Raw genomic sequence first — 27852 nt, 5'->3', positions numbered from 1 at the left:
ACAAATGAGATTTTCGTCGCTGAAATCACTTCTAATGTTGGCTGAAATTTCATTACTCCATTAAGTGTTTCTACTGCGTCTTCTCACTCGAAGGATACTCTTGACCTTCACCAGCTAAGCGGCCTCGGAAGTGCGATGATTTATCATGCGGAGGATTTTTAAATTACAAAGTGATTTTATGCTCGCCTCCATGTTAATCCAATTACAATTTTTTCGTTGAATATCAATTAGGTGAAACCCTGGGATTTTCCTCTCAGCATCGAATCCAGCATGATTATGTGGAGGATTGCGAGTGGGTGAGATGCTGTCCATGAAGTTTCATGCTTCAGGAATTACCGCTCCACATGATGTCGTTTCTATGGAGAACTTTTTCTTACATGATTAATGAGTATTCGGAGAATTGGTCCTTTTGACCGGGAATCAAATGTGCGATGCCTTATCAACGTCAAAAATCCTCAGGTCAAGTTTGTGGCAAAACAGTGGTGGCTCTTGTGTTGGAAAACATGCTTGATGTTTGGCAAATAAAGTCAAATAGATATAGTTGCAGAATAAAGTTTTCCAACATGTGTTCATAAATAATACCGGGAAGTTTGACTGACGCAATGAAACTGCGTCACAGATAAGAAAACAACAGTAGAGCTCAACGAAAATTAAGTAAGGCAAGAACGAATATCAGCACCTATATTTAATCCTTTTAACTATTTTAAAGTGTTATGTATGTCAATGGTGTATGATTATGATTTAATCGACATTTACTGTACGAAACATTCCATTTCTGCCATCATATAAATATTATGTAGTCAATTTTTGTTCCACTCAACGATATTTATGCAAAGCTTTTATTAGCGTAAAAGCTTTTCATGCTTAAACAGAATCGATTTCAATTGCATTGCGGTATTTTTACAGAAATATCACAAAATCATATTCAATTTTCAATTAAGTGCTTCATTGCAATGTCAGAAAAATACATTTCAACTCGCATTCAACAATCACAATAAACTTATATTTTCTATGGCTGCTAATAGACTTTTAAGGCTTTGAAACTGCCGATTGCTTTATAGAGCAAGGAAAAATGGTATTTTGAAAAGTTCCGGTTAGAAACTGAAATACTTTGCAGACGGCTTTAGAATAATGACAACATTTTATACTTTCTCAAACAAAATTGTACAGCATGATGAAGCGAAAGTGAATGAAAACACCTGCTGCTTTTATTGTCGTCTCATCTTCTTTCCACGTGGCATAATTGACGCCCTTTCAAATATTCAACACTCTCAAGTCGTAGACTTGGAATTAAAGTCATTCACAATGGAACTTTTTGCAATTTTCAGCATGAATTTCTGTCTCAAAGGTCAGAATCTTTAAGGGAATAGTCGGAGCAATAAGAAAGCATTCCGGCCTAAAGCCTCGAAAGTAAAGAGAGATTTTCTGCGTGAGGAAACGCAGCAATTTTTCCCCTGTCACTTTGAGGTGGGCCACATGAAGTGGAAGAAAGCAGTCCTCAGGTGAGTAATCCCTGTGCGAAGACTCGTGGGAATGCTGACTGTCGGCCTATTTGGTCGTCAGCTGGATTGGATTAGGCGATGGAATTTTGCGGTATTGCGAATCATCTTATCAACAATAGTGACAATGCGCCAAGTGTGCACCCTTTTGGCCCCGAACGAGTCAATTTGCACCACCGCTGGCAATCGATGTGCGGCGTCCCATTGAGAAAAGCGCCGCTGTGGGTGTGTGTGTGCGTTGGAGGGAAAATCAGTGTGGCTAAATGTTCGTTGAGTTTCGTTGAATTTTCCTCGGGAGTCTGTCAAAGAGCGACCAATTCTCCGGAGCATTTTCATCGCTGCACTCCAACGCTCAACATCAGTCGCTGCGGAAGCGTCGACCAGCCAAGAAGGTCACCTGAAGCTGCCTCTGTTCACTCAGTGCGCCAGGAATTCATTTCCACCCACGAAGCGGAGGAGTAAATATTTAACCGGAATGTACACAATTTTATCGCGAGTAGAAATTGTGCGCCGTTGAAGTAACTTGGCATTGTTAAAGTCACCCGAAATGTTTAATTAATTGGTCAGTTTTGTGCTGCTGAATTTGAATATGTTTACAGAGACTCGAAGGCGAAGTTGGGAAATTTGTTACGCTTGAAATGCTGATATACTTTCGGGGTGTATTCAACAGGTTACCCCGCTCGTTCTCAGTGTGAATAGGGAACGGAAATATAAATGACATAAGATTTAGAAGCTCAGAAGATGTGTCAGTGCGAGTTTTTCCGCGCGGAAAAGAGTGTAATCTTGCAAGAGAGATCAAAAGAGGGTAGATAGAACCACAATAAATTCCAACATCACTCTGGAAGTGTTCATCCATCACAAGAAGAGTGAGTATATACTGTTCGCTGTTTGTTTGTGGGAATCATTAAGAAAAAACCAGAGACAGGAATTTTCTCCACCATTTCTGACACAATACGGGCTCTTCCTCAAAGTCTGCACGGGTTTAAGAGGTGAAATGTGAGACAGGTGGTTCATTATAAGTCGGATGGATTACGGGAGAAAATTAAATTGGCTGGATTAAAGACACGAGTCTTCTCATTAATGATTTGTGGTAATCCATTATGTACGTCTCCTTGTACGACTTGTGACGCGTGAGATCCCGCCAAAGCCACACAAAAGATAAAGCCTGGCAAATCGATAACAGTCATATTTTCCCGAAGCACTCTTGCACCGCTCTAGAATTTCCATTTTCCACTCTGCAGGGGATCAAGTATCACAAAAGTCCTCTCTCATATTCTTTCAATCCACACTTCGGCTCTGCGGTTGGCCATTATGGACCACCATTAGAGCCCTATTTCATGCCTTTTGCAGTGTCGAACATTTTCCGTTGTGTCTCCATGCGAGAACCACGGCATTAAGGCAGATTGCTCGATGCCACGTGAAAGCACACAATCGGACACAAACGTGATTTGCAAACACCCACAAAATTGATAAATGGTGCAACTCGTCTGGTTCCCATCAGAATTCCTCGAATTTCCACACCTTTAGCAATCAATTGTTCTCACGAAACGAATGAATCTTTTTAGATTTCGTTCAATTCATAAGATTCTCTTGCCTTGCAATTGGAGAATTGAATTAATACAAATGTCTGTTAACTGAAATTACATTCCAACGTTTGCCATTCAGGGCGGATTTTCATTGTATTTCAACTCGAATGAGGCGAAATTTCCCTTGTAATTTGCATCTCATGAAAGATACGGAATAGGATATCCTATTAAAAGCTCATATGAGGAAAATTTATGTAAATCTTCACAAATAGCCTATCAAATATTCATTGATCATCTTAATCCAACCAATTTGACGGAATTTCGGTTATTAATGTGAATTTAATTTTTGGCTGAAGCAGTTCTCAATGTTTTATTAATTTCTATAGTGAATTTATCCAGAAAATTCTTGATTTGTTGAGTGCCAATAAATTCAGACGCATAATTATGAATGTGATTCCTAACCAAATTGTAATTTCTACTGACCAACATATTCTCCCTGAATGATTGTAAAACACTTTGAAATCCTATGTGATTTAATTAAGTGACAACAATGTGTACAAAAGCAAAATTGTTTGCGGCCAGGAAATTTCAACATTATTTATTAAAATAAGTAAAATACATAAATAATATTGTTATTAAATAAAATCCCTTGAATTCCCCATATATTAAACATTCATTTTTCATGACTGAATTTCCATTTATGCAAAGCTTGTGCTTTTGCAAATAAATAAAATAATACTTTGAAGTAGTAAATGTAATTTAGTAGAGAGAGAAGTACGAATTTTGCACCAGTTCTGGGTATGAATTGCTGTTGAATTTTTCATCAAAGGTGGAACAGGAATGCGGATTTCTTTTGCTCCCTATACTTAATGAATATGAATCCCGGACATAATTACTTTGTATGCAGATAGATATGACTTTCATAGGAATTTCTCGTTGTGGCAATGAGTCTGTGAAAGTTTAAAATCGTATCAATTCACATCATCATGAGCTGTAGTTTTGCTAAAGTTTATTTTGTGTATATAATTCCTTGCGCGCTTTGTGTTATTCATCAGAAACTCCTCGAAAGCGGAAACTAACCATAAAAGTGGAAATGCTGGGGATTTGTGATGAGAGAAAATTGAAAGTATCCCTCAAAACGTTGTGCCATTTAGTCGCTGTTTTTGACTATTACATTTTCCGCATAAATCCCCTGCAAAGTACCATCAATGCTGCTTTGGCAGCAGGAATTGTAAATAGAGACTGTGAAATTGATTTGCCATCTCTCATTCCATTGTAAATTCTCGAGTCGCCCGGCCTGAATTTATCAACCAAATATGCCATCGGTAATAAATTCGTTGCTTCGCAATCTGCTCCAAATCATCACAGAGCGGATCATTTACATTTTCAATTTATTTAATGGATGTAGCAATAAAAGTCATGAAATTCATAATTTTAACGACTCTTCGCGGGGTCGCCAAACAGCACTCTTTCTCACGCGCGAAAGACCCATTTTATGCTGAGTCTCGGAAGCATTTTGTGTGCTTAAGAGGACGACACTTTGTGTGCTTAATCACCCTGAAAGGACGCTGGCGAAGACATGCGACTCGCAGTTGGAAACGGGCTTGAAAAGGTCACCAATGATGAGCTCTTTAATTTACCAAACTTTGAATATTGTCCACTCTGTGGCTGCATTTTGAAACTTTCCGGTGTAAATTGAAGCTTCATGAATAACTCAAGAGGAACTTTCACGTACTTATGGAAACTTTGCGGAACTTACGGCAAATATTGGTCGATCAACATCGCGATAGGGTTTCTTTAATATATCCAACATAGTATCGGTTGTTCTCTAAGGGATTAAATCAACAGGAGGTCGTATAAATTGTCCAACATTGCGAAAGTTCTGTTCGCAATTTTGTGAAGTCGTATTTTCTCGAGCATGTGATGAAGTTTCACCACAACTTTGCGTTCCATTACAAATGAATATGCACTAAAATTGTATTTGAAATTCGAGAAGGCATCTTCACTCTCGCAAACGATGTAAATGTGATGTAAAGTCAAATAATCATGAAAGAGGATTGAAATCAATCAAAGCACTTAATGGCCACCATTCCTGACCTTCTAGCCTGTTTGGCTCATGATTAATTACGGTGGAGATTTCCATTGCTTCGGGACACTTTAACTGTGCTTAAAGCGCTGCGTTTTCATCACATCTTTTGACTCAATTTTGGTGGATTTTATCTCGTGAAATTGAATTCCTCAGAGCTATTCGCAAGAGAACAAAAATCGCAAGAGAGTTTTCATCCAGAACATGGAAAATCAATTTGGACTGCGTGGAAAGGACGACTCTTTGTGTCTGTTTGGGTTTAATTTTGGGTTTTTGTCCCATCAAAGTGATATTAAAAATTCACATTTCACCCGCATGGAAAGCTTTTCATCCTCGCACGGAGAAATGAATAAAAAAGTGTGAGTAATTATCGTAATTGTCCAATATCGCATCGCTGAACATTCGTCTGCACTAAACGACAGCAAACCATCAACAGCAGGAGTGGAACAAATGAAAAGACAACTCTGCTGGCAAAACATATCGAATGTCATTATTCTATTTTCAACACCGAATGGCATTGTTTGTCCATTATTGCGAATTGGATATGAGCACGAGTGGAGCAAAATATGCGCAATTCTTGCGCCAATTTCTGCAAAGCGTATTGACACGGATAATTGTGACAAATGATAACGCTGACCGTGAAGAAGGCGAAGAAAATTGTACTATTGCGCTAGTCAACGAGCTCTTCCATCAACAAAGCTCTCTCGCTGGAGTGCATACAGGAGGAGGAAATGTTGCGAATACACACCTTAGTTGAGATAGCAAAACACCCCCGCAAATATGTTGAGAGAGGGAAAGAACAGCTCAATTGCACTCCGTAAATAACACCTGAAACTACTCAATGGCGATGGGAGTGAAGGTTTTTCGCACCGCGGAATCCCGATGGTGTTGACGTTGGGTAGTTTCGAGTCAAAACTGAAATATTGACTTTTCCAAATCTCCACACTGAGCAATGTCAACAAGTGTACGGGATAAATATCCGATAACCTGGCAAAGTCCACAATGTCGGTGAGTTGCGGAGTAAGTTTTCAGGAAAGCGTCAATAAAGGTCACATTGATATGGGTATGATTATGGAGTTGATGTCTGAACTGCTGACAATATAAACCACCTCAAAGTGGGATTATATTGCGCACATAAATATGATTATATGTTAAAATATTCGGGTTATAATTTTGATATTCTGTCACACTAATTTGACTTTTGAAATAGATTTTCCCCAGCGATAATTCCTGCATGGATAATGTTTTCCCATATTCTACAACTCAAACAAAGAATTCTCCGAATTCTCACCACAAATCCACCTCTGAAGATTTCCTACATTCGTACGTTGATGCTTTCATTCATTCATCATTTCATAAATCATAAGATGCCGGCAAATTAATATCCTGGCAGGGAATTTATATATTATATTCCTCTCCCCGCCTATGAATAAAGTTTGAATGAAAATCCTACCAAAGAACAACAGAACCTGCAATCGAGTGCTACTCAATGTGTAAATCACAAGTGTTTTTGTGAGATTACGCTCTCGCGATGGCTTTGGCGCAAACTTTGGAGCGGGCCAAGAACATTGTTTCAATGCTAAGTTACACTGTTACTCTGGCGATGGTTTGATGGCGAAATATGAAAAGCAAAAGAAAATCCCCTTTACAATATCTAATCCCCTCTCAATGAGCTAAACACACGAGATTGATGTGGAAAAGTCCCTGAAGATGTTTCATCGGAAATTCATCCCAAGAGAGATTTTTCTTTGTTTGTCATTTGGAATTCGACCAATCTTCGTGGAATATTATGGCCATAGAGAGAGCATGATTCCATGTCCAAATTATCTGCGGAACAGTTTCACGTCTTTCAAGAGGATTTCACGTCTCAGTTTCATCATTTATGGAAAAGTGCAGTGGGAGAAATGGATAACAATTGTGTTTAGGGAATGGCTAAGAGGGTGGAAATAAGTTTTCTCTCACTCACTCTAGACATCTCTCTGAAAGTGAAGACAGAGCTTTAGTGAAGGTCAAACATTCCCTTTCCAATATATATGTCTGATTTGATACTTATATTTCACCATCTGCACGATTCGTGATCTCTCAATTAAGACGTTTGCACGAGAGAGCTCAAGAAGTTGTGCCAGCCAAATGGAACCACTTCACTGGAATCACGTGTTATTGAGAGAACGCATCAGAGAAATACAAATTAATCCTCTGACTTGCAACAGCTTTAAATGTATTGTTGCTCTTCTGCAATTTATCAAGAGGAACTTGGAAAGAGCAATAAGCATATTTAGCAATTGGAAAACAGACATGCAATACTCGAAGAATTATTGAAAAGTATTAAAAAATTAAAGTTGAAACTCTAGAGTAGAATTTAATAAAAAACCTTATAACCTAATTGAAAAATTTATACACAACAGAGACCTGAATTCTAAGAAGCCCTTTGTCACCACTCTTTTTTATTGCCAAATAAAAGGATGTGATGGAAAGAGCGTCTTTTGTGTATAAAATATGTGAGCAAACACCTGCCAAAAGTGATTCTCTGTGGCATAATTTAAATCGATCCCGTGATGTGTCTCACATCCCACAGGGATCGTTAATATTGACAAAATGGGAGGCAATTCAGTGAAGGGCTTCGGAAGTTGTCAGAATGCGTGTAGTATTGTCAGGTGTGCGAAAAGAAGACACGTCAATATTGATATAGAACTTCCCAGAACTCTCCCAGTGGATTCGGAGGGAAGTCAACAAACAGGAAATATTTATTTGACCAGCAAATGTGAGTGGAAATAGCTATTTTCACCTCGAAGTCCGTGGCTTAAATCACACTTTTGGCGTGTTATTAAGAATCGATCTTGATATGCAAAGCAATTATTGAACATTGTGCCATTTCATTCCTTTTTCCGCGGAAATGTTTCGTTATGAATCAGCCGTCAAAGGAAACTCCATCGATACTTTGCAGTGCTTTGTGTACATAAATATCGAAAAAGAACGAATGAAAAAACTACCTGCAAGTGAAGCTTTAGCAGTTCTGTCGCAGAGAGCTATAATGGAAGAGAGAAAAATACTTTGACCAGATTAAAAATGTCGCGAAAGCTCAGCGGGAAACACATTGAGTCTCTGTAAAAATGACAACGAACAAACATTGTGTTCAAAGTGTCCATTGGTGACATATTATGAAGGCAAAGAGCTGATTGAGCTTTCACCTGTTCAAATTTTGAAGTAAAAGCCATTGTAAATATCATGAGCAGAAGCGTTTTCCACAAAAACGCTGAGCAATATTAATTAAAAATATTGTTCCTCATTTTTTGTTTCAACAATTTTTCATAACAATTTGCTTTTGGCTTGGTTGAAAGTTCATTATATCGTTACAACTTCTGAATATGTTTTATATCAACTTGGCTGGGCAAAAACTTTTGTAATAGTTGAGTATTATATGGCGAAAAATGCCTAAAGAGGAACTTTCATCATATTATGTCCATACTGAACTTCCAATGTGTGGTAAAGTAAATTTCCCCAGAGTTCCTCAACTCTTGCTCGGACCGGGAGTTGGGTGAAGCGTAATGTTGGAGAATTCATCTCATAATTGCATCTTCTGATCAATACTCTTTGCTCGAGGAGTGGGATTTCTTATTGTATGTCTCTTCTTACAGATAAGTTGTTATTGTGACATTTCGATGTATACTTGATGAAGCTATCAATTATCCCTCTTCGCGAGCCGTGCTCTGCAAAAGAGTCTTCAAGCATGTAAATAGGGCAGAATCCGAATGTAATAAGGCCTTATTTCTGAGGAAACACACATGAGAAAATGACAGAAAAATTGGTGGCTGAGAATGAGGAGAGAATCGGTGGAGATACAGAAAAAATACATGTAAAAGCCACCCAGAGACACGTTATTCCATAAATATTTGTTTAATGGGTGAATTGGGATGAACAATTCTCGGTACTCGAGATAAACTTCCAACGGCCTATTTGGCAGATGAGATACACAAAAAGACATGTCGCAACAATGGGTATTTTAGGCACTTCCAAGAGAATTAGATATAAATAGGTGGAATAGTAAAAAAAAGTGAAAGAAAATAAAAAGAACGCACTGAAAAAGTTTTGTAGGTCACAAGCAAAAGATTCGTATAACAGTCAAAGAACTTTCCTTTTGTCAATGCAATTAAGGAGGGAAAAATGCTATAAGAAGGGACTGAGAAAGTTATATCTTCCACGTCACTTGAGAATATGAGCTAGTCTATAACTCACCTGAAGGATCCATAATATTTCTATATAGCACTCAACACAAATCTGTTATCCCAAAACATTCCTGCTATCACACTGAGCGGCACGATAATATTGAAGAAGAAAATGAGGTACTTTGGCACACAACAAAAGTGCTTTTTCCTTAACTTTTGGGGCCCATTTGTGAAATTTTTCACCTCTTCAGCGCGTTTATTACAAACAATTCTAAATATTGCCTGGTGAAATACACATAAAAGCCACTCGACATACGCTGTAATTCTTTCAATATAATTTTTCTCAACGCCCAAGAAAAACTTCTTAAACATCTCCTCGATGGGAGATTTATGACGCTCTTCCCATCAATTTGTTTGGCTCTTTGGCCCCCCTTTGGCGGCGTGTATTTCTCTCTTGCGCGAGTGAGATGCAAATGGACGTTAAAATCTATCAGCGTGATTCACTCGCCGCACTCTTCCTTCCCAGCATTTTCCTTCACCACCTCAAAATCCAATAAATGGCGCTTCATGTGTGCGTAAACACTTTTCATTAGCGATGCTAGATAATCAGGAAAACCGCAGGAGAGTTGGTATTTCACGGCATTAGAAGTTCATTTTGGTATTCGAGAAATTACCACAATCGGTGAAATTTGCACAAAGTTTACCTAATGTGTTTATTGAGAAGTAAACACAATATGGAATTAGGAACATTGTTTTACGCGATGTTTCGTTCAAATAGTAATTATTAAATATATTTGATAAAAACCAGCAATATGTGCTATATAATTAATTTTGTATCAAGTTTTAGCGCTCCTTTTATTGCTTCCTTGTCAGACACGCTATCTAAATTCTGAGAATTTTCCGCACTTGTTGTGAACAATCAACCCAATTTTCTCTTGAGTTCTCATCAATTGCGAATCCTTTGTATTGAAAATAAATATACAGTGTTGAAGGAGTTGATTCGCGCTCAGAAAAACACGCCCGAAGGAGAATCTGTGTCTGTCGTCACTCTGCATTTGTCCTCATATTGTCTAATTTGGAGCGCACAAAGGCCAATGTTGGGCAAAATATTTACGTCAAAAGCCATCTCTATATTTAGAAAAGCTCCGCAATGATAAACTTTTTGATGCTCACAGGCTCAATTCACGCTACTACGAGACTCTGTAGTGTGTTGGGTATTTTCAAGTACATAATTAGGGGTGATTTTAGAAGGGAAATTGTTAAAAGTTCCAACTGAAAAACTGGGCGAAGCAAATGATAATTTCAGAAGCTTCTCTGTTAAGCTTTCAGCAAGAGAGGTGTAATTATGGAGTTTTTAATTTAATTGTCATAATGTTTGTGGTTTTACAGAGGCAATTTTACATCAAATTTCATATCAATAAAGTACCGCAAAACTATATTTTTCTATAACGCACGCGTTGTGGAAAAACGTACGGAATTCCCGTGTCTCTTCTCAAGTGCTTCCTCACTTTATTGTTTTCCTTTTATTATTATCATATTTATGTCAGCGACAACATGCTCTTCCACTAGATTTCTTTTCGATGAATATTCAAGCACGCTGAAAACAGAATTCATTCACGAAAGAGCCTCTCATGGACATACGAAATCTCCGGTCGTCTTGAAAGCTCTTCCACGTTCGCCTTTGATTTGCTTGTGAGTGACTTTTGAGAGTCAGGGTGGGTAAACATAAGACCGATTTGTTGGGAAAATGATGAGAAAATATTGGGAATTTTCTCTCGCAACATTTAACAATAATAATTGTGTTTGCCAAAGAATTCCGACCAGTCGCTTTTCATCTATGAAAATATTTATAATTCATCACTTTACAGGCGGAAAAATTACGAGAAACTTGATTGAAAACTCATCACACTTTATATTAACATTTGAGCTACGGAAGAGGAAGAAACTGCAGCGAATTGCTGTGAATATTTGCAAATGAGGCGCAAAGAGGCAATTTCACCGTGTTCTGTTTTTGTGACTTTCTTTATAAATAGAACACTTGAAGCCAGCAACAATGTGGAGGCCAAAAGCATGTGCTCCAAAAACACCATCACAAACGCGCGCTCTCCGCGTGAAATGCGTACAATATTCTAATTCATGACCCTCTGCACTTATTGAAGCGATAAATTTCATCGACAAGGAGATAATTAGCATTAAATAGCATATTCATATTGATTTGTGTGACCGCACGATTTACTGTAATTGTCGTGTAAATATTTGAAAATCCCCCTCTCAATATTTTAATTGTTTACACCACATTTTCAGATCATGGGTTGCCCACTGTTTAAATTAATTTCTCCGCGTGCCAATCATTTCGCGGGCACGCAGAAAAAAACTTTTCCCATTTCACCCACCCACAAATCCACGACGTGCGGTGCAGAAAGGAAGGAGAATAAAAAATCCATTTTGAGGAGATTTGCTATTGAAATTTCACAGTATTACTTCCCTTCTGTGTTTTTTTCTCTCTCTCTGCGGTCGTCCTGAGAATCTAACTTGCAATAATATTTGGTGAAGGAGTAGATGGAAATTTGCCATGAGATAAGACGACGAATATCCTGAGAAAGTTATTGGATTTTCTCCATTTGAGTGGCCCATCGAAAAGTGGCACCGTTGGGAAAAGGAGGGACAGTATAATGTGAATGTCTCTCGGGTGTTATTGCGACCCGCCAAAGCTTTCAGGAAGTCAAGTTATGCTGCACTGAGAGAAAATTGCTGCAGATTCGATGGATTCGAAGGGGGAGATAGTATGGTCACAAGTGGCATGCAACTCAGCAGACGCTTTAGGGAGTGAAAGTGCTTAAGAATTTGCAATATTCGATTCACTTAATTTGAATATGACTTGATTATTATTCATAAATCAACTCTTATCGAGGCACATGCATATTCAGACAATACTTTCTGGGTTGTGTTTAGGGATATTTGTCAGAATATCGATGATTTTAATCGTTCTACTGAAATATAGTGTTCGGGATTTTTCATTCGCATAGTGAAAGTGTCAGCAATTTGTGTACAGATTCGAGTGAAAATATCTGCCCCTTGTATATTTAAAGGTCAAGTGATGACTTTTCTCTTCGACCTTAGGAATTAACAAATATCGAAAAACTCAGGCGCAGTTGCTAATGAATTAACTCCTTATCCACTTTTAATTCTATAGGCAATTATTCTCTCATTTACTAACGACATCTCAATCGACGTAATTATTCTATCAAGATAAAAGCTTGCCATCCAATATTAATGTCGGGCTATTTGTCAAGCAACATAATTGGACGTGTTCTCAGTCAAGGAGAGATGAAGAAAACACCGTTTGATTTCCGCAATAAATGCCATTACGCAATCCGCACGCACATTAGCATCGCTTCGGGTGTCCGTGCACTTTAATTGCGGCACGTCGCGTATTAAAAGTGTGTCCAAAAATAGAAGTATCGCCGATGTGCAATACGGTGATTTCCATTCCGTGGTCACGGTCAGCCAGAGAAGTCTCTCAGTGTCGTGCAGCGATGATGTTTCCACACGCCGTGCAAATAATCCGGCCAGGAACTCAGTGCGGAAATCCGCACTGGGAAGCCCATAAAAATTCCTCAATGAATCTCCTCTTTTTTCGAAATTAATTGCCATCGCGCATATGAAATATTGAGCGGTTGCTCTCAAATCAAGTGATTTTCCTCGCATCTTCTCCCGCCTTTTCCGTATGGCCTCGTGGATTTCCTCTGATTGATGACACTTCTTTCTTCTCATGATTTTTCATCCTGTGCCAGGAAGAATGTTCTGCCAAACGCTGAAGGCGCAATGAAATGCGAAAAAAATTCCTGATTCAGAAATCCCGTGGCAAAATGGTGGAATTGTAAAAGAGCACAAATAAATATTTACTCTCCCTTTGTTCACACATCCACCCTCACTCGGTCCTGCATCAATTTAACATGACTCACATATCATTTTGCCTTATACATTTCAGTCGTCCTCCCATTTTTGCTGCCCGTCAGGACCTGTGAGTGTGAAAAAGTGTAACAATGCAGTGTTTTCACACACAAAAAAACTTCATATTTTATCACAGAAAGAAGGGATTTCACAAACCGCGATAGTGTCGAATTAATTATAATTCCTGGAAAGCATACACATATAGTGAGAGTGGGAAAGACGAATTGTTACCTATGCACATAATAAAATATTTTCAGGTATTTAATTATTTCCACTCTCCGCTCACGTGCTGCTCATCTCGAGGGCGGACAATAAAATCTTTACAGCCCATCGTGGCACAAGAGTCCTTTTCACCTTGTCAGGGAATTAATAGATTGCTGAGCGAGGAGAATAATGAGCTGGGAAATTAAGTACAAGACAATATAATGTCTCTGCGGACGCAGGTGTCCTAAAGGCAAGTATTGCCAACACGTGCACATCCTTTGCGAGGGACACTATCATTACCCAGTCTTTATTTAATCCGCAAATTAAGCTAAATCTTTCCAACTGCTTCACTTCAATTTCACCGTCATTCCATGCATAAACAAGTACCAAGTGCGGTTAAGAAAAAGATGCTCCTCTTTACCCCTTCCATTCGGCAAATTAATCTCAACCGAAGATACAAGGGGCTGTTCAGTGGTGAAATTGGCAAGAACAAGCACACGTAGGTCGACAGGATGGTAAAAATACTCCTCGGTAAAAAGTTTGTTCGTTGCTTTGTAGTTTTAAACTTTCAGCAAATTCGGTGAAAAAAGTCTCCGTGTTGAGCAAGAAACAAGCAATTCAGCCTTTTGTTATCAAACAGACTTTGTATCATCACTTCTTATCCCTCTCGCTTTTTTGTCCGTGCAAGCATCCTGGGAGAATTTCGCTCAGCACGAGAATGTCAGCTTGAATGTAAGGATGAAAATTGAGTGAAGGAAAGTTAAATGACTTTAAATTACATGAAGCTATAGAAAAAGTCCTCAGAGAAATTCCCGCAATTGAAGTAATTGATATTCTCTCTCCACGTCTTTGCACTCTTGTAAGACTTGAAATGCAGATTTTTTAATTAAAATTCATCTACTTTATGAACGCTATCAATCTTTTATGGCTCTATGGCAATTATTTCCTTGCAAATTCTCATTTTCTTATAAGCATCAAGTGTGCATTTTTAGGGCTTCTTTAAGAGAAATCCACCAACGCCATTTGTCATGACCTACATTCACCTGAAAGATCAATCAAATTGCAAATTTACACCACCTTACATTGTGTGTAACAAAGTAAAGTCGAGGGATGGGGAATCATCCAGCAAACAAAGAGTTTTTGTGCAATATCAATACAATTTGCTGTGATCATTCATGTGTGCTGGATGGATTCAAATATGCTCGAAGGGTGTTTCTGAGGATGTCGTTTACCCATTCTGTTGCTCGGGAAGGTAAATTACACTGTCGTTGCCTTGTGGCAAGAGTCCTGGAAGGACCGTCATCTTTGAAGCGAGCTCTTTGTCTCCGCATACATTAACGCTCAGGATTTTCTGTCAGTGGTTTAGGTTAATTTAATTCAGTCTCCATGTCAGGATATTCACATTAGCATGATACTGTGACACAAAGGAGGGTGGAAAACCCTTCAGCCTTTCACGTGTGCCCAGGAAACATGCTTATATTAAATGTTATATTGTCAACAAACATGCGAGTCTTTTATAATGTTGGGAAAACAGTTGGAATTATATTTTAAAAATTGCATTCACGTCACAAGATGAGCATGTAAACATCACTCTTTCTTTGCAGACTCCCACTCATCCTTTGGGCGTGTGAAGTTTGTTTGTCTTTGGCAACAACTACGCAAAAACGTGAGTGTTTTAAATGATATGGTATCAGGTGTAATATCTCTGAAATACGAGTGTTATTCCTGACTCATAAATTCCTCTTCTCTCAATTGAGATTTACGAAATTATCGTGGGTGTGGAGAAAGAGAGAAAATAATCTAGGATTAGTGAAGTTAGATGAACATGTCGAGGCTTCAAACACATGGTGACATTCATAAATATTTATTATGACGCACTCGACCATTTTTTTCCTGGGTGGAAAAGCTGGAACGGAAATTGATTGTAAATCATCATCAAAGTACAACATACTGTGCAATAAAAATTCCTACAATGTTATATATAGGTGACGATCACGATTCACGCCATTCAGTCGTGATGGGATTGGGTGTGAAAAACTTCAATCGCGAGGCACAATTGCAGCACTCTTGTGAGGCAATGAATGCAATTTAGGCAAATTACTTGCTGCCAAATGGCCTTTATTGCGCCAAATATCGTCCATTTGTCATCCCGCGTTCGATTCGGTGGTGAATTGCCATGGCAAAGGCGGGATTCGCCCACATGCGACCTGAAGATGATGGAAATAATAATATGAGAGGTGGAAAATATCAACATGAGCAACAGAAGAGTCAATTTTATACCATGACTTGATTTATTGGCTGCCTTCTTTGCCCTCAGACCCCTTGAGAATATTGATGACAAAATACATTTTCGGATCACGAAAGGGCGGAAAAATGTTAGACTGGTCCAAAAGATATTTTACCATTCTTTCCTTAACACACTATATTTCTCTACAGATACAACTTTCCGACAAAAACTTTGTTATGCTGAGAAAAAGAAGACTTATGATCTGAAAATCAATCAAATGAATGGAAATGTTCTTTTCTAAGTAGCTTATATGAAATATTTTTCAATCACGTAGATGGCTAAAGTTTTACGAAATAGTAACTAAAATAAGCCTTTCGCAATGCAATCTGTCTCTCAATGGGTGACATTATTCATTAACAAAGCTGCTTCAAGTGTGCATAGAAATCAAATATTTCATTAGCAACATTTCACTCTCAGTTGAAATGCCCAAATCAAACTCATTGTTCATTAGAAAGGAACAATGCTTTATGGAGCATTATGAGTTCCACGAAAATCTAAAATGACAGTCATGTGAATTTGATTTGATGAAAATGAGAAATTCACGTGGTTTTCCGCACTGAATTGGATTCATTTTGAAGTGCAAAATGAAATTTCCCCCTGATTTCTCCACAAGTATAGAAAATTAAAAGCAAATGATAGCAGAAAACCATAGTTTCCATCATCACATGCAAGAAACTCATCAGACACAATCCCCTAATGATTCCGAGCAGGGAGAGGAACAAGACGAACACTGTATTCTCACTACAAATGACACAGCATTGAAATTAATTAGGATATTAGTGGGGCACAAAATTAGACGATTGCATTTCATCAGTGCGATAGAATATTTAGGGAAAAATTCAAGGATTTTGTAAGGTAAAAGTTGCTCAGCAAATTTACTCAGTTTGAATTAGTTCTGAACCTTCATTTGTGCCGTGTTGAGTTGAACAATTTTTCATCCCTTCCTCTCGAGCCTGGCAGCGACAGGATGAATCTCTGAATAAATAAACAAATGACTGAGGAACTTTTCCAATTAAATACATTAAATTAAATATTTATCAACCTGACGGTTACAGTGATTTGAGGATTTCCACCCAAGATTTCACCATATTTCATCGCTCATTCATACTTGCCACGTGACGCACTAAATCCTGCCGCAATTCTCTCGGCAATTTCTATACCCTTTCGACATTTGATGCACTCAAAGTTGCCTCTTTGTGAGACATCCACTCACAAGGAAGTGTCACGAGGTTCTAGATTATTAAAATTCTTCCATGTTCCTCGTGCTCTTCGTACTTTGGAGGAATTGTTGCACTCCAGCTAGTTATTTCATATCATTGCTTCGTAGAAATCAAATACAAAGAAGAAAAATAGTAAATATCACGGGTTTTTTTTTTAATTTTCTAAATGAATTCTAGCACTTAAGAAATATCCATGCAAAAGATTTAATATACTGGAAATTGTAAAACTACAGCATGCATGCTATTGAAAAAGTCTTGAGTCACAACTCCGGCTGTGAACTTCAAAGCAGAAAGTCAAAAGCAAAGGAAAATTCCTTTGAGGCGACACTGCGGAAGAAATGGAGACAGAACAATTGAAAATGGGCCACTTGCTCTAACAGCAAACACATTGCCATTTGCAGTTGGATTTCAGCTAAGGTGCGAATGTTGAATGAAATTGTAAACTCAATTTCCTCACACGTATAGCCACCATATTGGATGTGAAATCCAATTTTTCACTCCCGAGCAATATAATTTGAAAATCCCTCTCGGATATTCTCAGTATCAATTCCTTTGGCATCGAGGAAAATCCTTGGAAAACTTTTCCCACGCAGTACTTAAATGGAGATTGCTCATTGTTTGGCTCCATCTTTGAGCACTTTGAGTGGTGTAATCTTCGCATCTCTCACAGATGCGAAGAGCCCTTCACAAGAAGTTCAGAGGTGCTGATGCAGCTGAAAGTGTAGTGAATAGGAATCAATTGCTTCACTGTGACCTCACTTACTATCTTAGCTGTGTGAAAAGTATTCTTCGCAAGTTAACCCAATTTAGGTCGCAATTTGGCTAAAAGTGTAATTGCATTATTTTGTCGAAGAGCCATTTGGCTGGCATTTCATCCCGATGGAAAACACAATTTCCATTTAGGATGAAAACAACTATACCTTCGGACGAGCTCATAAAGTTGCCAAAGAAACTCAGAAATAATGTTATTATCTACATGAAATTGGAGGAAAAGTTTGGCTAATTTTTCGTACTCTTGCTTCTTGTGTTATTATGCGTACGCTATGTGCAATAATGGTGAAAATTCACTTTCACAATCAAGTTCAAAACTGTACAAATTTGCGAGCAAACCAAAGTAAACTTTAAAATAAACTTTATCATTAATATTTAATAAGCACTCTTCGTGAACTTAAACAAAGAAGTAAAGAAAATTAATATGATTTTCATTCAATAACCGCCCCAAAAAGAGCTTTTCAATAACCGTTCCCGGAAAGTTTACTTCTTCTCCCTTTTGTTCATTTTGAAAATCGACAAACCACTTTTTTAACAAAATTGAATTTTAAACGCACATGAAATTTTCATAAAAATTTTATATGTAGTGAACAACATTAAACACATACAGATATGTGCATTGAATAGCAATAACACGATTTTGCGATGAAGAGAAATGTCAATCAGTAGTCAATCATTTGGTGCAAAATTTGGTGAAAACTTTTTACTTTTGCACATGCTGAAATTGCACATCAACTATTACACAAATGAATGCTTTTTTGTTAACCAAACACTTCTGTTATTGAATTATTAATATGAAACGAACAGTTCGTTCATCCAGCAGTTGGATTTCATATTCAGACTTGATGAAATTAAACTTGGGATATAAATTCAAGAATATTTAGTATATTATGTAACATGTGCTATTATCAAACAGTATTCAAATTAAGCATTGTTGCTAGTATGCTTCATCTGAAATCGAATAAACATCCCCTTACAGCTTAGCATATTCATCATACATGTTATGTAATTAGATAGATTTTCCCATGGAAATTGGCAAAACAGGGTAGCATAACAGTATGCTATAATGCGTTTTCCATAGATTTTCCAACGTTGCCTCCAAATTAACCGCTTTTGTTACACACTATTCTTAGAAATGAGCTTCAAATTAGGCATCAGCTCGGGGTGCATCGAATATATGAAAAGCTGATTATCGTGTGCAGAGGCCATAATGTTGGCTAGTCGATTACACAAATCATGCAGAAATAACTTGGAGCTATCTTGCCGTAGGTAAATATTTATAAAATCGACAGTGAACCGTACAAAAGTTCCATCACCACTTTTCACCCATTAGGCGATGCTCCCCATGGCCACCAGTGACAGACTGACCAAACAAAGTCACGGGGGTTCCGAGCGGAGAGAAGAGTCAATCTCCGCATTTGCTTACGCTGAGGAATTTCTGTTAATTACTCAGGACGACAGAGGGAAATTCAAATGAGACATGAGAACAAAACTTATTGACTGCTTCATTAAACATTTAATTGCGCTTCTCTTGATCAATTTAGGATCCTCTCGCACAGAATACTCTGCGTGACTTGCAATGGATTTAAAGTGATTCAATTGAAGATTTGTGATTTTCATCTCCAGAAGGATCAATTTGAATTACCTTAATAGCATTTGGCAATAATTCTCCGTTAAATCCTACAGAAAAAAAACGTGAAAAAGTCATGAGAGAATCTAACACATTTCTTTCCGCAGTGCCTAAGAAAATATATGCAGTGAGATATTGGAAAATTCATGAGGAAATTCGAAGGATTTGCTATGGAAGACAGATGGGGCACATATTCCAATTTTATGAGCACTTTCCCAGTCTCTCACCGCAATGACAATCCTTTACCAGTGAATAAAGAATTCATGAATTACTTTGGAGGAAAATTGACCAAAATAGTTTCATCCATTTTCGACACAAGAAAGTGCCAAATATGCTAAATTTATGTAACATATTAGTAAATTACATTCGCCAAGCAAAGTCAATTAGGTAAATTAGAGTTAAGGAATTCCCTCCATTATACAGTGCATATGCATTTTCTCCTTAATTCTGTAACATAATCCATGTTTGGCGGAAAACTGTGCAAGTTTCCACACTTTACCGCTTATTTGGAGTGTTGTTTGCAAACACTCTGTTATTAGGGATGTGCAGAGAATGATAAAGGAAATTTAACTCACATTCAGAGATGCAAATTTCTCATGAAGTTTCAGAGCAGAGAGAAAATTTTGACCGATTCTTCATTGTTTATTGCAATTTCCATTTTAAGCCACTTATACATCGTTTCAATGAGCATACAAATTTTCTGTTTATTCATGGTATGTACATTAAATTACCTCCTCTAGTTTAATTACATTGCAACATAATAACATAAAATCTGTATTTAATTAAATAGTTCATTAATTTTCATATTTCGATGTTTAATTGATCTATTGCAAATTTGTCTACTATTCAGAGAATATTTTGATTGAACTGAATATATTCAGGTGCAATATTTGAATGAACAATCATTGCAAGCAATTAATTTTGACACAGAACTTCACTTTATCCTTGTGAAAGTGTCTAAATTTGTTTGCAAATTCTAACATCACATATCAAAATTAAAAGTGACTTTCACGTGTAAATGATTTTCCCATGTTTGCGCATTTTCATTCCTTTTCAATGCAGAGCTTTCAGAGCGCTCTTGCGAAATTGCCAGCAAAATTTCAATCTCTGCTTCGCACGGTGAATTCGAGTGCGATTAAAATTTCCCTCATTTTACACGACCACACGTGACGCAGTGATTTTTCAATCACATCGCACATTGGACAAACACGTAAAATTGAGCGTGGGAAAAGGAATTAATGTGATTTGCACTCGCGCCATTGTTAAATAAATAACGACAGGGTGAGGATGGATTTCAATATCTGATCATGGTCACGTATTAATTTAATATTCACGTGGTGAATGAAATTCCTTCCCCTTTTGTCAATTTCACCCTCGGTGAACTTGAAAGTCGTGGGGCGAACTCTGTAATGAAATTATGAGTGGTCATGGCCATTTGTCCACCTCTGGAACCTTCAGACGTGCGCTGATCATGAATACAAATTCGACATCATCGCTCTTTGTCTGCCGTTTTTCTGCGAATCTTCAATGTTCTCCAATAAGTTCATCTGTTATGTTGAAGAGCATACTGCAACACTCTTTGACATCCAAAAAGAGCGAATAGTAAATGGAAAATGCATTTGCAATATTATTGCTTTGGAAGCTCTGTAACATTTCTCTAAACTTCACAACAAATTTTGCTTATTCCACATTGATTTCCACTGGGAAAATTCATGCAAAACTTCACAACGGCATCAATAATAATTAATTCTGAGATGAAGCTTTTTGTTTGCAGGAAAGCTTTTCGAAATACATTTTCATGATTTTCATTTATGAATTGATGTTGAATTTACCACAATTTATCAAAAGTGTATCTGACCTTCCACACCAAACTGTTAGTGAGAATTTAGATCCTTTACTAAAATCCTGAATATCCAATACACATAGAAAACATGTAGAATTTCTACGGAAGTCTTCAATCACCTCTTGACTCGTGAGAGATTGAAAATTCATTTTGCACATCGTATGAGAAAAGTTCGCCACTTTATGGCACATAAAATTTCTTATAAGTTTTTCTCACGAAACGAATGGCACTTTAATATTTGGCCTTGATATTAATGGCTTTATTTCCCATCAAATAATCGAATATAAATACATTTTATAGAGGTATGAATATTGTTTCGAAAAGGTATAAAACACTCATAAGCATTATTTTTCTTTAAACAACACATTAAAACTTATGTAAATTGGGGAAAAATTTATGAAGTGTTATAAGGTTGTTGGGTTAATTCTGCTTTTGCATACGAAATTGCACTGTATCATAAGGAATGCAAGACTTACAAGAGAATTCACATGTGATTTAGTATCAGAGAAAATATTACAGTGTGAAACATTTCCTATGCTGAAACTATTAAAATATGGATTTGCCCCACTGCGAATGACACCCATTCTAACATAAATGTATGGTAAAAGAGCATCATACAATAATAACATGGGAGTCATATCTAGAAATACTCTTACAACATAGTTAAGACCATAAAATACATGCTGTTATGTCAGACTATTGTCACTGGAGCAAACCATAATAATGCCCTGCAAGTGCAATGCAAATTGGGCTTTTTTCATCCATTCGAAAAAGCTCTCGAGTGTGTATTTTTGTGCGCGTGTATAAGCGAAATTTCCCGCTTTTCGCGGAGGTACCAGAAAAAAAACACGTGGAACGTGAAGATATTTTCCCAGGGCGAAGTGAAAAGATCTCTACGTGCCAACACATAAGAGTGTTGTTATGGCGGTAAAGCGGTTTGGGGCCTTAGAAAAGCTCCGCGCTAAAAGGCAAGTGTCTGAAAAATTGCCACATCGATATGTATTATGGGTAAATGCCAGAAACATTTCTTTTACAGTGAGTTCACAGCTCTTGTTGGCCTTCTGATAAACCAACGAGTGGCAAAAGTCAGCAGATTGTAAAATTCATCTTAAACTTGCTTCCCAAGGAATCCCATAAGCTCCGTACCTTAACTTTTCTTTCTTTGACGGCGAAGAGCGCGCCATAAAACACGATAACATTCCACACATAAATCCACATGGGGTGAAAAATTGCCAAGAATTCTTCAATATCGTGAACAAAAAACACGCGATACAGAGAGATGAGAGAGAGAACAATGAAAATTCTTCATTATTTCATCATTTATTTATGTTTCTTTTTTACAATTTACCATAATTGCATTTCTTAACTCGGTGGCTTTGAACATTGTTACGGGAAATGACATAAAACATTTCACAATATTGATTTTCATCTTCTAGAACTCCTCCTGCATAATTTAATTTCATTTGCAATCAAATTGTGTTGAGGAGAATCTGTGACTCTGGAGGAAAAGGATTGTAATAAAAGAATTGATGCGATCAAAAGCTGTGATTCGAGGAAATAATATTGTGTAGCATCAATTTTCTTTTTTTAATGTCTATATTTTTTTCTTTACGCCACAAGAAAAGTGTGTATTTTGACGTGAATGGCAAAATTTCCTCACAGATTTGTATTATAACGCCTTTTCACGAGATAAGGATTTCGCAGTGTGAAAAGGCGAATTTCTATAAAGATCTCGTCTTGCTTAGCGTAGCGTAAGAAATCAAAAAATATGAACAGCAAAGAAATGTGAAATATAGATTGTGGGTGTGGAATATTTCCGCCCGACTCTCGATGCCCCAGATTTGGGGATAATCGTCTTCGGCGGTGAAAATTGATGAATGTCTCGAGAGTGAAAAGCCAAAGAGTCCCTTTTGCTTATACAAATTTTCCCGCACATATTCATCATCGTGCCAAAGAAATTACTCACAATGGGGCGTCGAGAAATTGAAGGCAGAATGATTGCCTCGTCTCCTGGAGGTCAATTGCAAGAAGACACAAATGGCAAGTTGTATGGCATTTCATTTGTTCTCAAACGCACAGAGAAAAGCCGCCTGTGGAGCTTTTCACGGGCCTCAATGTCCCACCCGAAGTCGGGAAAGAGGAAGGATGAGCGGCCAAGTGTCGTCTTTCAGCCGATATTAAACAATGTGTCAATCATCCTAATATGAGGAAGCCAAGCACATTATGTGTCTCAACAGGGGATATTGAATTATTGCCTTTTTAGCACGCCAGGAGCATAAGTGCAAAGGTGGAGCAATTTAATGGGCATCAGGAAGAGGCGTTTTCTTCTCTATTTTAGTGCACATTGCGCGCAAAATGGTGTTAAATATGTGGAAGAAAGTGTGTGAAAAAATTAGTCTAACGAGGAAACATGACTCGATTCTTTACTAAAGTGCATATTTTCTTATTACACCTTCACAAGCAAGATCAAAGTTTCTTCCAACCAAGGGAGAAATATTGTACGTCTTAAAGCATTAAAGCTCAGTTCTCGCAATAAGAAGTAGAAATAATTCTCACTTCTAAACAACAATTGATGTTAACGAAACCTAGAAAAATAATAAAACTGATTTTCTTTAACAAAATTACCCAAAGGAAATGAAATAAGTACGCTGATTTGCTCAAAAAGCTTCTTAGAATCAAATATTTCAAATGTAAATACCCACTTAACTATACATCACCTCCGACCACCCTATCTCCCCCTTGTTTCCAACAATACTTCTTCAGCTTTCATGGAACGTAATGCCCGTTTTTATAGAGAAACATCTCACGTAAGAACTACGAATGCAGTCGTCGCTTTGGCGCTTTTTAAAGTGCAATGAAAATAAAAGTAAACGAAAATTATATACGGAGTGTCTTACACGCAAACCTTATCCACAGGTCAACTGGCAAATTGAACTCAAAGCTCTGAACTCCGGGATAAACTTAACAAGGTCGTCAAGGGTGCGAAGACACCTTTAGTCCTTCAATAGTTTTGAGGATAATAATTTCATTGTTGGGGAATTTCAAGATTAAATCAAACGTCAATTAAGATGTTGAACTCTTGGCTGAATTAGTAAGACAATGAGTTTAATTGAGTTCCTTATCGCACAAGAAGCTGTCAATAACTCAAAGTAGTTGGAAAGGAAATTGTATTAAATAATTGCAAACTGTCTTTCATTTATATCTAAAGTGCGGCATTTTCGACTATGAGAGTATATAGCAACATTTTCGCATTTGCTATCACGTATTTTGAACCCACGTCGACTTAATAAATGTGCGCACAAGAGGCTCAGAGGGAAAAAATATGTTATGCTCTCGTCATTTCAGGCATGAATTTGCGGGTATTTTGATCATCATCAGTTTTGCACATCTAATTTGCACCACAAATATCGATTTTCCGGAATATTGTTGCCTCAGCCGCCCTATTCTGGGTCTGTTGATGTGCCAACCACATAAGGGTGGATTTTATATGGGTTCTCTTTGCTCCCTCCAGTTCAGAATGTATAATTTATGCAGACATTTTAGCGGTAATTCTTTTGAGATCCGTTTTCTGACCCGTCTCATATCTGTTTATATCTGTAAAGAGAATGTGAAAAGAAGCGAAAAATGCGTGGGAAAATGCGTGAAATTTAATTGTGGGTTTTCACAGAGTAAAAATTCCTTCCTTGCCTTGGCGGAGGATTGGTCGTTAATCACTCTTAACCTCTCTTTCAAATAAGATTCCAATCCGCCATTTCCCACTTTGCCGGCAGTGGCGCCGTCACGCGAGCAGTCCTCAAAGTGTGAGGGTGTACGCAAATGTCAATCATTGTGTTGTTTGCTCGCGTTTTAGTGGAAAATCACTGAAAATTCCACAAAATATCCGCATCCCTTGTCTCCAGTACGTTCTTCAGCACGCAAAGAGGGTGCAGAGAGTGAAATTCGCACGCGAGCGGGTCTATAAAGTGCCATAAGGAGCGAAAAAGTGGAGGCTGTTCGCGAAGGGCGTCTCAAGTGTCAAATTGGAGGGGGGTCGCTGTCAAACACCCGGAAAATAGATTCCCAGAGCAAAAGCACGCCCAAGCACTCTATAGCGTCGTTTTCGTCCAATGTTTCTGCAGATTCACCATGGAAAATTACACGGGCATCATGGAGAATGAGTACAATGCCGCTGTGGACTACGCCGCGGCCAATCTGTCGCAGGCGTTGGCGCAGAACGCCCCCAACCAAGTGGCAGCACTGGAGCGGCCGGATGTGATTGACATGAAGCAGCCGGAGGCGCCGGAGGAGTTTGGCCAGCGCGACACGATCATTGCGCCCAATCTGCGAGAGGAATTGAGCGAGTTTGCGTCCACGATGGAGCAGGAGCCTATCTCCGAGCCCTTGATGGCTCCAGAGGCCGCAGAGAGTGCGCCCCCGGCGGAGTCGGACGCTTGTGCGCCCGTGACGGAGCCAGAGGCGCCTCCGGAGACGGATTTAATAGCCGAGGTGAATGTGCAAGAGAACGAGGCGACAGAGGAGGCGGTGGATGAGACTCAGCAAGAGGGTGAGGAGGAGCCTGGAGCTGATCCCATTGAAGCGGAGTCCCAGGAGAACGCCAAGACGGCGGAGGAGGCGGCCGAGGAGCCACAGAATGAGCGCCCGAAGGAGGAGGAGCTGGACAAGAACCAGTGTCGTGTGTGCACTTCCAAGGAAAATCTGGTGGACATCTTCTCGCCACTAGAGGACTCAGTGATCAGTGACAAAATCCAGCTCATCTGCCGGACGGTGAAGATTATGGAGAGGGACTTCCTGCCGCATTTGATTTGTGGCGCGTGCATTGACAAGCTGAAAATTGCGCTGGAATTTAAAGCGACCTGCGAGAACACCGACCGCGAGCTGCGGATGAAGTTGAAACGGAGCAAGAACAAGGTGAGGAGAAACACGGAGTTTGTCATCATCGATGCCGATGTGTTCTCCGATTCGCATTCGGATGAGGAGAAAAAGCGCACGGACGATGAGGAGTTCCATCTATCGGACGTGATTGAGTCGCAGTCGGAGACAGACAGCAGCTATTCGGACGCCGAGAAGCCCAAGAAGTACAAAAGGCGCGCTGGAAGACCTCCGGGCGGCGGCCAGCGGAAAGGTCGGCGGCCGCGGAGCGATGTGGTGTTCATCGCGGCGCCTGAGAGTGACGTTGATGACTCGTCGGACGCGAAACGGAAATTCCGCGGCAAGTCTCTGCAGTGCCAGACGTGTCACGAGGTGTTCGCCAGTCCGGCGAGTCTCTCGAAGCACTCCTGCCAGGGCCAGTCACACGCCCGGGACGCGCTGGAGGACGCGGACTATGACGATGACGAGGAGGACAAGCCACTGGCGAAGCGGCTGAAGACCATCAAGAAAGAGTCCGGGCACGAATGCAAGTTCTGCCGGTTGACCTTCAAGAGCCTGGCCGAGCTGAAGCGCCACAAGAGCACGGAGCACACTGGCGACAAGCCCTACATGTGCCGGCTGTGCAACAAGACCTTCAAGCTGGCGCAGAGCCTGAACGGGCACCTGCTGCGTCACGAGAACGAGGAGATCAACATCTCGTGCGCACAGTGCTGGAAGTACTTCCCTAATAAGAAGGAGCTGCGGAAGCACGAGATGTCGGCTCACGCCATTGCGTTCCAGTGTGACAAGTGCAAGAGGAACTTCACGTCGCAGACGCGGCTGAACAACCACCGCCACCAGACGTGTCCTGGCGTCGTGGCGGCGCCCAAGCGGCGGCAGGAAGTGGAGGCGTCAGTCGTGGGCAGGGATCTGTTCAAGTGTGTGGCACCTATGACATCCACCTACTGGAGTGACTCCTTCAGCGAGTAATGCATCACAGCAAAGTGTGTCTTTTTTGCTTTTTACCTACAGTCCTCTTTTCTGGAAGAAACCCTTCTTGTCCTCAATACATGAGAATGTATCGTGTTTTCTGTGCAAATGCCATGAACGAGAGAGAAAGACGTAAGATAATAAATTTTCTTATAATTAGTAAACATGCCTAGGACAAATCATTCCTTTTCCTGCGACGTGGGAAGAATTGACGATAGGACGTGAATTAATTGTGTGTCGCTTCACGTGACAAAAGCCACAATCGGCAAAGATTTCACAGGTTGGCAGCATTTCCGGCACATTGTCTACATCTCGATGCATTGTTTACGCCCTAAATTGTTTTGTATAGTGAGACATGGAAATAAATTTCTTTTTCAGTGTTCTCAATGCTTTCGTATTCACTTGGACTGGAATTGAGAAAGAAATGTTTGATTAATTTTAATCGCCATAAAAGTGCGGGATGGAAAGTATGATAACGTATTAGGAAGTGCTTTTCTTATTTGTATTCCTCGAGTCGATTGCAATCATGCACTTAATTTGATTTTTTTACGAAAATGCTTATTTCAAAGATACAAAAATAGAATACAAAGAGAATTGAACAATGTAAAACAAGAATTTTGATTTCTAATCCCAATTAAACTAATTTTAATCTTAATGGTGAAAACACAGCATTTGTAATTTGTAATTTGTCCGCGATCATCTCTTTCTTCCCCTCGCGTTTCGTGTATTTTCCTTCCTACTTTGTCAGCGTCTGACTCTGACATGTCGAGACAGCCACTGTGCGAGTAGGAAGGAAAATACACGAAACGCGAGGGGAAGAAAGAGATGATC

At 39.0% G+C, this 27852-nt stretch overlaps 2 protein-coding genes across 4 annotated transcripts in view; both read left to right on the top strand.

The window, feature by feature from the left end:
* Positions 1 to 27852, top strand: part of LOC132260777 (G-protein coupled receptor dmsr-1) — a 35840-nt gene that overhangs the window by 2083 nt on the left and 5905 nt on the right. For 2 of the 3 annotated variants that reach the window (XM_059759104.1, XM_059759102.1), the window contains exon 2: positions 15037 to 15098. The exons of the other annotated variant lie outside the window; for it this stretch is intronic. The gene's annotated coding sequence lies outside the window, so the exon portion shown is untranslated. The remainder of the gene's footprint in view (positions 1 to 15036; positions 15099 to 27852) is intronic. 3 annotated transcript variants of the gene reach the window in all.
* LOC132260775 (serendipity locus protein delta) lies at positions 1846 to 27622 on the top strand. The gene is made up of 2 exons (XM_059759097.1): positions 1846 to 2365; positions 25302 to 27622. The coding sequence occupies exon 2, from the start codon at positions 25309 to 25311 to the stop codon at positions 27019 to 27021; it is 1713 nt and encodes a 570-aa protein (XP_059615080.1). The 5' UTR covers positions 1846 to 2365; positions 25302 to 25308; the 3' UTR covers positions 27022 to 27622.

This window comes from Phlebotomus argentipes, unplaced genomic scaffold (assembly GCF_947086385.1).
Source record: "Phlebotomus argentipes unplaced genomic scaffold, Phlebotomus argentipes genome assembly scaffold_18, whole genome shotgun sequence".
In the NCBI taxonomy this organism is placed as follows: Eukaryota; Metazoa; Arthropoda; class Insecta; order Diptera; family Psychodidae; genus Phlebotomus; species Phlebotomus argentipes.
Note: the sequence above shows the minus strand (reverse complement) of the source record. Positions and strands in the feature narration are given on the sequence as shown.